Genomic DNA, 10,440 nt, shown 5'->3' with positions numbered 1-10,440 from the left:
TTTTGGGGAGTTCAAAAACTAAAAAAACAGGATTAGGATGACTTTGATATCCGATCAGATCAGGAAATCCAATCCAAGCTTTAATCTGGATCAAATCTTTAAAACGGGTAGTTCAAACCGACAACACAGGATTGGGATCAGTTTGATCCCAAAAAACTGGATTATCCTGATCCCGCCAAAGGGGTGGATTTCCAGTGGATTACCAGAGCAAAATGTACTGTACCATTTATTTAAAAATATGTTTCAATTTAAATAAGATGGCAAAGTTTGTTGACTGAAATAATACACAATTTTTAGCCTTCATGGGAAATACATTTTATTTTTTCCATTTTTGCTCACGTTTGTCGTGGCCTATTTTGTTTTCAACCAAATGTTGATGACATAAATGTTTATGCTCATAAAAGTATCACAGCAAAGATTGTCAATCACAAATGTAATTTAGATTAAAGTAAAAATATCTTCAACAAAAAAAAAGTCCATCTGTCATCACCTTTCAAATAAAAAAATATAATTAAACATTATAGATGTTTCTGCAATGTGGTCTCTTGTCTTCCTTGTATTATTTGTCATGTCCACTAGATGGCGATCGGTAGGATTAAAGCACTGATATTCAGGATCTAGTCATCTTGAAAAATCGTAATCTGGATCAGGCTGATCCTATCCTGAATTGCTTTGAACTCCAGGGACAAAATCTGGCCGATTTGTCTGATCCTGGATCACAAAAAATGGGATTTCAAAATCGGATCGGATCTGATTGAGATTAAAAGTTTTGAACTCCTGGGCCCAGAAGTAAAAAGCTCATGTTACTAGAAACAAACTACACAAAATGTTTTAAACGTCACCAATACTAAACTCTGGTATTTACTGACGTCTTTAAAGATCTAGAATAAAAGGTTAAAATCTCTTAATCCTGTGCCAACCAAAGACTTATCTTCAGGCATCTAACCAACATTCAAAGACACTGTGCTAAAATGCTAACTATTTGCTGGGTTTTAGCACTGAGTCTTTACCCGCTAAATGCTACAAGGTTATGGGCAGATAGTGTAACGTGGATTTTGAGAGCTCTTTCCCTAAGAAAAGCTACGTTGTATATGCAATCCGAAAAAAGATGAGAGTAAACCAAGTTGCTGTAAAATCAAAACAATTAGCTAATAGACACTAAAAAGTAGAGTTGAAGGCAACTTATTTGCTTTTTCAATAGGTCCTTCAAAATGACCGTTAAACTGAATCAACACAACAGACAGGTTGAATAATACGATCTTTATCGAAGTGGTATTACCAACAGCGTTGTGTATTATAGTGGTTCTGTTATTTTGTACATACACACACCACCCTGCATGCCTCTCCACTTCTAACGCTCAGAACTGCAGCTGAATTCCTTGCCTATCTCATGAGAGTATTTATAGGCGCTGACACACTCAACATTTACTTGTGTGTGTGTGCATTTTGTGTGTGTTTTGCAGCCAAGGATTGACACCCCCATGTAGCAGAATCCACACGGCAACTGGCAACTACTTCACATTGTTTCCATTGAGCAGTTAAATATAAATGTCAGTATAATTTACACGCATCATTCCATATGTGTTCTTTTATATAATGTGTGTTTTTTTAAGTGCTGGAAGACTAAGTCATATGGTATATTTTTCTCAAACAAAAATGAAGCACTACCACTGTTTACTGTGAAAAATACTCATACAAAAATACAATTTAAAGATTTGACTGAAGAAAAAGTAAAAAGGTATTACTAGCAGTGTACTTAAGCTTAAAGTGTACTTTTAGCTTAAAAAGCTTAAAGTGTACTTTAAGCTTAAAGTAAAATACCTCCCTTTCAGAGTGTTATAAATAATGTCATATATGAATTAGATATTACTTGTGAAGCGTACTATGAAACACCATTTGTATGTCAGTGATGCAGAACATATTAACTATTGGTTGGATGGTTAAAAATGATCCTAAAGAACTAAAGATGTTAGGTAAGGAGGAGTAAAAACTGCAATACTTGCCTTTAAAATGTAGTGGAGAAGAAGTATGAAGTAAAGTAAAGTACAAGTACCTCAACATTTCAATTAAGCACTTTAGAACATTTACTTAAAAAGTGATTTCAATGCAATGAAATTGTCGAATGTCAACCAAGCTTTTATTTTTGATTAACTTCAAGGGAAAGCTGATATTTTATGATGCAAAACTTTGGCTCAACAAGCTGTAATGTAAATGTATTTATTTGTACCTCTTTCTCCCTCCTGGTTCTTGCGTTTCTTCCCTTCCTTTTGCTTTCTCTGCTTCTCTTCTTCCAGCTTTCTTTTACGTTATTTCTTTTTTCTTCGTTGTTCTCTAACAGGTTCCTCTTTCTGACCGTCCTCTGTCTGGGTGCTGTGTGTGTGTGTCAGTATCAGAAGGAAATCAGGATCCCATCCAAAGATGTGACGTAGGATTGAAGGCCCCCCTGCCCTGGACCTGTAAAACCAACCAAGCCTCCCCGAGCTCTCTTCTTTCAGTTCCCACCTCCACATCCAAATACAGGCACTCCTTGTCGCCCTCCCCTCCAAAAATATCCCATTGGAGGCCGTCCCTCCTCTCAGCCAACCCCGCCTCACCCCTTCATAGCCTTTGTGGTTTCAGGATTTAGATTTGGTTGTGTTTCTGTGTTCTTTTGAAAAAAGGGGGGAATTTTACAGATAATCTGCTTTTAAGGTTTAAAACACGTTATCTAATATAGCTAGTATTTAAAGTGGAACACGGGTCACTGTAATTATAGTTACTAAAGCTATTTACATTGGTGAAGGTATTCAGACCCTTTGCTTGAATAAAATAGAACAGTGTAAAAAATACTGTGTTACAGGAAAAAGTGCCTGAATTCAAAAGTTAATTTAAGTGATATAAAATAATTCCAAACATGTTTACTGAGAGTATGTAATGTAAAAGAAGGCGTTGTCTTTTAAGTGGGCATTTGTTGCTATACTTTATACTTCTGCTTCATTTAATCTCAGAGGGAAATACACCTTTTCCTCCACTATATTTATTTCCTACTTTAACTAGATATAGCATGCTTGAATGATGCAGTACTTTACAATTTATCTAGACAGTACTTTACATTGGCTTCAGATTAAGGGAGCTACAACATTAGTTATGTATTCATTAAAGATTTAAAGATATATATAATTGATAATAATATGAAACTATAACCTCAGTTATACAAAGAACTTTGGCACCCATTATTTTCTTGCTTTTCAATCATCTTTACTTGCGATGTATCTTTGGTACTTTATGAGTGCAATGCTTGTTGCACCCCTAGTTATGTTATATATTTCGCATTATTGGATTTTTTTTATTGACGCATTAAAAGAATGTATTAATTTCAAATACTTGCTATACTGTACAAGTAAATGAACTTTGTTGTAGTTATATTTATAATAATTATATTTCCTTTAAACTATGCTTGGATTGGAGTCTATAATATATAATTTTTGAAAAAAAGTAATTCTACAAATCAGTGATGGAATGTAATGAAGTACTTTTACTGGAGTGCTGTATTATATTATATTTTGAGGGAATTATAATTTATAACTCAAAGTAATATGTATGTCCATGTTATGCTACTTTATACTACTACTCCATACTGCTATGAGGTCAACAGTAATAGTTATCTGAAAGAATATATGATGTTACAGGCTCTTTTACAGAGTCTGTGGTTACAGGATACACAGTAAATTACACTACATGCTGATTCAGCGTTTTCACTGACGTCAAACCAACAGGTGTCACTGCGTCCTGCGTCAGCTGTGCCGTGACGTACTTCCGACTTTTATCAATAATTTATAAACATTAGTTTTTTCACCGAATGTTTCTTTACTCGTATAGTGTAAATGTATTTATTAATAATATTTTAGTAAAAAAAATATATATTGTAATTGTTATACGTCTGTTGAGTTTAGTAGCTGTCACTGAACTAGCGGAACCGATCCGTTTTTTTCCCCATTCAGATGAAGTAGTTTCCGGGCGACAGGGTACCAGCAGTAAACATGGCGGAGGACCTGCTGGAAACAGTGGATAGACTTCAGTCCCGGCTCCTGGAGAACCCGGAGCCTCGAAAGGTAACCTTTAGACGGATACATGGTGTGTTTAGCACCGAATGCGTCCCTAAATGAAACACTTTGTCCCGGTTCCCTAAATCTGAGCCTCACGGTAGCTCTCCGAAAGTCGCAACCGTTTTTTAAATGCTGCGTTTGGGGGCCGCCTTCGTGCTCCGTCTTCTGAAGATCTTTTCCGTAAAAGAGAATGCAACACCTTTTGGGTTGGAACTGCTAATACTATTTCCATAGAACTGTCGTTTTCTGTAATACTTGATTTATTTATAATTTAAGTAGTTAGATAGTAGAAAGTAAAAATCAACTGAAGTAATGATAAACATGATGGTTCAAGTATAAGCATCAAAATTCACATCAAGTAATAAAACAACATTAATTATTAGTTTACACTTGTCTCAGGTTACTTCAGGTAAAGAGAAAAATATATAGGCTAATATCAGCTCCCTATCTGATAATACACTGACTTATTTTTGCACTAAAATAAATAAATAGTTTATTAAAAACCTAGGATTTGCACATCCCCTATCCTTTATAAATACAAATGGTACTTGATAGTCTTGTCCGAATATAACCCTCACAAATGACTTAGGTAAATAATTATACGCTATGTATTACAAATGCTTTATCAGATTTATAATGTATACATGTGTGTTGTTATTAAAGATCTGTAGAATGTTTCTGATTGAAAAAACAAACAGTCAAAAAAATAACTTGAAAAGATATACATGAATCTCAGATTTTTAAAAAAATGAAGAAAGGACTTTGTTGTTATTTTAATTGGCTTGAAACTAAGACAATGAGTGTACATCAGTATATCTTTCACCAATCAAATAAACATGTGATTGGAGGTCTTTATATATATTCCTTTCCTTTAAAAAAAGACACTTAGTGTCTTGGTGTTGCAGAAGTAACATACATTTAACTTAAAACTAAGTCTTAGTTCAATCTTGATCTAATTGAACATACATATGTATATTTGGATGTAACTCCTGATATGTTTGCATACTTAATGCATGGTAAGGATAACGGTCAAAACGACACTTAGCTGAATAGATCTAATTAGATAATCAAAAGTTGACACTATAGAATAGAATGGCAGTATTTCCAACAGTCTGTGAAGGCATCATGTGAAACGTCACGACAATTAAGGGGTTTTAACTTGTAAAAATTCACTTCTTTAAGATTACATTTTAGCTACTAATAACACTTGTCATCTCAGTTAAATACCGTTCATAGACAATTGATGTGTTATTAAAATAATAACATCAGACACAACGTAATTTATCTTGTGAAGAAACTCGGGGCCATAGTAGCCGTTAGCCTTCTAGCTAACCAACGTTAGTGCGGAAAGTACTGACACCGACTCCAGGCCTGTAATGTGAACTGATACATTTTAGTTCATGATATACAACAGCTGCACATCAGTGCACTGGGACCGAACTCTTAAAATGTGTAAAATTAAAAGCGGATAAAAGAAAATTAACAATGTCCGAGCACCCCTTTGTTTACTATCATCCTCAAATGTAACCTCCCAAAACAAAGCAGTCATGGTGTGTGAGATTTAGAAAACAGAAGATATACTCCGTGTTGTGCAACATATTTCATTTATTCAAAATGTTGAAATCACAGCTGAGTGATTTGACTACAGCCCGGACCCGTTAGGCCACGTTATAAAGTCTCCATGATGATACAGGCTGCTACATGCTACTGTTCAGTCAGACACTGAGGTTTCTTACTTCACTGCCACTTACAGGCAGGAAGAGATCTCAAACCTCCGGGTAAAAAGCAGGTGTAGTTTCTTTAGGTCGGATTCTTTTTAAAGCACATAATGAGAGTAAAGGGATTCCACACCTGAGTGTTTTAGTTTTACTTAAGTCACACTAAAGAGAGGTTGCAATTAAATCGTGAACAACTGGTTTTGATGTGCTTGCCATGTAGCCTATACATATGTGCATTTGGGCTGCAAATCACTATTACTTGAATTCTTCATTAATCTGCCCATTCATTTGTTAATGAATCGTTTTTTCTATTACATTTCAGAAAATATTGAAAGATCTCCATTACACTTTCTCAGAGTCCAAGGTCTTAAAATGTATTGTTTTATCAGTCTGAACCTTATATTCACTTATTATGTATGATATAAAATAGCTATATTCAATTGGAACATGTCACAGTTACAACAGCCAAACCAAATAAAGATAGACAAATATATTCTGCCGAAAAAACATTATTATTAAACTTGTTTACAAAAATAAGCAAGTTACCTATGTACAATAACTTTTTACTGTACATATATACACGTATTTAGCCGTGACGAGACATTGAAATGCCAAATGTGTTTCAAAATATCAATATCATTTGGTGGGGGTAGATTTTTTATTTAATTTATATGATCTTAACATAGCAAAACAAGCATATACAAATGTAACATTAGGTTTAACAAAAAAAAATGAACATATTAATTTAGCTTTATATTTTAAGTAGGTTTTCTGAAAATGTATTGAGAAAGTTTGAAGTTAAAATAATCTCTTCTCGTTGCTTTCATCCACATTAATTTGGCAGCAGATGGAGTTTGCTTTATTGTCATGGAGATAGCTCAGTTGTTGCCATGTGACTCTTACCATTGAAGTTTAATAACAGTTTGATAACAGGTGGTCGTCCATGACAACTGAGCCAACTCCATCCACTGAGGAAGACCTTCAGATGGGGTTGTAAAGTTTCACGCCTAGCTGTTAAAAATGTGTTTATGGATAAATAGGGACAGTCTGTTTTTGGATAAACCAGTTAATGAACCTTAGAAATGTAAGAATGTCATGACATTAATGCCAACATCCTATAAACATATTGTATTGTCATTAAGCAGTCCTTCTTATTGATTTATCATTGATAACATACACCCAAAGATATTAATTGGTATTTATATCACAATATATGTTCAACCCCTAATAATCAGCAACATGTTTTTAATGGTTCTTTTACAACTACCGGTGCTAAGAGAATATAGGTATTGTAAATTAACTCAACTTTATGTATTTATATATCCCCTTTCATGCAACATATACAGTGGTACAGTAGTATGTGCATCCCAAAGTGCTTCACACACAAAATATGCAAGGCCTATAATGACCATTAACAAGACAAAATGTTAAAAATCCATTAATATAAGTCAATATAACAAGATAAACACCAAGGATGGAAAAACAATGTCAATAAACAACAATTAAAGCTTAAAAACTTTAACCTTTACTCTTTGTAAAAAATATAAATGAAGAATACATTTATTATCTTTAATAATACAAATGTAATGGCACTGCTGGTATTACTCACAATGTGTGGACCTCTGCTCTGGTATTTTAAATGTGTCCACTGAAATCCTTTCTTGTTTTTCAGCTGCTGAAGACTTTGAAAAGACTGGGGGAACTTCCCATGACAGTGGACATACTGGTGGTAAGGAGCCTCCTGATTTCTAAACTAAAAAAGACCCACCAAAAATAGGATGCTGCAGTGTTGCAGACAGGAACAGTAAATAATGAGTTTGGGAAGGAGCTCCTAAGCGTCTATAATCACTGACGTCTCCATCTAAAATGCAATAATACAGCATTTGTACTATGCAAGAATTTGACCTTTTGTTTAAAGTTATTTTGAGAGAACAATTATTTTCTTAGTCAGCTTTCTACTTTCTTTCAAGCGCAATTTATAGAAATCCAATCAGATCACTCGGCTGAAGTTGCCAAAGATATGATAACAGCTGGAAATATAAGTATTATTAACTTATTTGACTGCTTGTGTTGTTAAATAATTAAATCTATGTGCATGTTTTGACTTTCCTCTACTTTCTCTTGTAGGAAACTGGAGTGGGGAAGATTGTGAATTCTTTTAGGAAACACCAACTTGCTGGAGAGGTGGCAAAAGGTCTCGTTGCCAAATGGAAGAAACTGGTTCCTCAGTCTGCAGACAGGTGAGTGCTGCATACCTGAGAGTGCACAAACACACAGTGGTATTAGGGAGTGGAGAAAGTCTTTAATAGAACTATTGTAAAAACTTTACATCAAATATAAATATACCAAAAGCTAAATACAGTGTAATATGATAATTCAATATATGTAGTATTGGGATTTAAAGCGTAGAGCTGTACAGATATTAAAAAAAGGTAATCAACACTATTTAAAATGTACACAATGCCAAAAATAAAACAATGTTAGTGTTGAGGATCAAATCACATTTGGGTGAAATAAAACACTTTGGAAAATCTAAATGAGTTGAAAATTGTGGGCTGGATTTAAAAATAAAAACATACGGCTGCATTGTGAGAATGTCTCGTGTATCAGTAGATTGTTTTACTCCTGATCATTTTAAAACCTATTAGAGGCCTAAGCATGTCAATTCATTTGGTAATCAACAAGGAAAATAAACATAAAAAAGGAATTTGTGTTTTTTGTTGTTACTTTTTCAAGCTTTCCTATTCTGTTAATTGTCTCTCTGCCCGGCATGCATTTCTTTCAACTTCCAGGTTGGGATTTATTGTTCCAGTCTTAATAAATCTCTGGGGTTAAAGGAGAATAAATTACTAATATATGTTTTTATCCCCTGTGTATGTTTTTACCTCAGACCCACCAACAGCCACATCAACGAGGCTCCACGCTCACACAATAACTCTGAAGGCCCGGAGGCAGCAGGAGGCCACAGACGCACCCGGGAGCCCTCCCCGGAGGAAGAGCCCTCCTTCATGGAAGAAGAAGAAGAAGAGGAGGAGGAGGAGGAGGCAGAAGAAGAAGAGAGAGGCTATCACACAAACTACTCGCCCTCTCCCCCCCACCAGGAGCAGTATACCCCTCCACGGCGGGGAGGCTACCAGTCAGACGAGTGTGAGAGCCCCGAGCATGAACCTGAGCCCGAGCATGAGCCGAGTCCGAGTCCTCCTCCTCCCCGAAAAGATGTCCGCTACGTCAAACCAAACAAAGAACCAATCAAAAATCACCACCACGGTTCCCACAGCGACAGAAACAGGGACCGAGACGAGGAGCGGCGGCAACGCCATGCAGAGACGAGTAGTGATCGAGGAGGAGGAGAAGGAGAAGCCGATGCCGATGAAGGGAGGAAACGCAGCGCCGACAGAGAGCGACGGCAGAGTCCGGTACAGAAGTCTGCAAAGCACAGCAGAAAGTCCACCACACAGGAGGGCAAGAGGGAGGACAAGAAGAAGGGAGGAGATGAGGGTGAGTCTGATTGATGGAGAAGGTTGTGTTTGATAGAAGAGGTTAATGGTGAAACCAAAGATAGCTCGGTGATAGAAAATGCTTTTTTCCCCCAACATGAATAGATTGGATATACAGGGTGTCCGCAGGGTCTTAAAAAGCCTCGCTGCGGGGAAGCAGTGTGTGGACCTGTCAACGAAACTTACACATTTACCACATATAAATAATTGGGTTATACGGCATGATAATAAGGACAATCGTCCGTTCTGTGATTCTCCAGAACACACATGTTATGATATTAGGGTCATACAAAGTGAGATGAGATCGCTGTCCCTTTAAGAGAGAGAGAGAGAGGGGTGTGGCTTGTGCATTTGTGTGTGTGGATGGCAGAGCGACAGTGAGGGAACGTGTGTATGTTTCTGGAAGTGAAACGAGGCAGCAGATAAACAGAGGTCTGTGATGTATTTTGTGAAACAGAAGAACAGCTAAATAAATGCAACGGCCTCCCAAGAAGAGCTCGCCTCTCTCCAGTCATTTAAGCTAAAGTGGGTTATTGAACCTGAAGCTTGTTGCTTCTGCCCTCCTCCGACTATGGTCTGGGAGCCGACAGGAAAGTTCAACACACAGATGGCCAGTCCGCCCCTTTGTAGCATATTATTTCGATGAGCAGATCGCCACTGGGCTTTCAACTAAAGACACAGACGCAAAAACTGCGGCATTTGTACAGCTCCTTATGGGTAGGCCTACTGCAATTTGTGAAGTGCTTTCCTCTGTGGTGAGACGATCAGCACTGCACCACGGAGGAAAGCGGCAGAAAGTCACCTGGAGTTAAAGAGAGCGGGGCTGCGTTGAGTGCATGGCTTCCTTCTGCAGGTAGACGCGCTCTGGCGGCGGTCTCGTTCAGGATCCGAAAATACAATTTAAATATTTTGCACACTTATTCCACTTATTCCTAGTGTGCCACTGGTTACGGTGCCGCTTGCCAATGCTGGCACGCGTGCCAGGGGTTGCCGACCCCTGCTCTAAACCATCTGCTGGTACAACAGCTGCAGAAGGAGAGTTGAGCTCTTCCTGACAAAAGAAAATGAAATCCCCCTGACACGGTAGAGAGGTCCAAATTCTATCTTTTCTGTAGACCCGCAGGAAAAAGAATAAACCTC

At 37.0% G+C, this 10,440-nt stretch overlaps 1 protein-coding gene across 1 annotated transcript; it reads left to right on the top strand.

Moving 5' to 3' along the window:
- The first annotated feature begins 3,999 nt into the window (after positions 1-3,999).
- eloa (elongin A) lies at positions 4,000-9,315 on the top strand. The gene is made up of 4 exons (XM_010797740.1): positions 4,000-4,091; positions 7,476-7,532; positions 7,931-8,043; positions 8,694-9,315. The coding sequence occupies exons 1-4, from the start codon at positions 4,020-4,022 to the stop codon at positions 9,313-9,315; spliced, it is 864 nt and encodes a 287-aa protein (XP_010796042.1). The 5' UTR covers positions 4,000-4,019.
- The last annotated feature ends 1,125 nt before the right edge of the window (positions 9,316-10,440 follow it).

The sequence above is a fragment of the Notothenia coriiceps genome, unplaced genomic scaffold (assembly GCF_000735185.1).
Source record: "Notothenia coriiceps isolate Sejong01 unplaced genomic scaffold, NC01 NC01_scaffold00038352, whole genome shotgun sequence".
NCBI lineage: Eukaryota > Metazoa > Chordata > Actinopteri > Perciformes > Nototheniidae > Notothenia > Notothenia coriiceps.
This window is presented reverse-complemented; position numbering and strand designations above follow the sequence as displayed.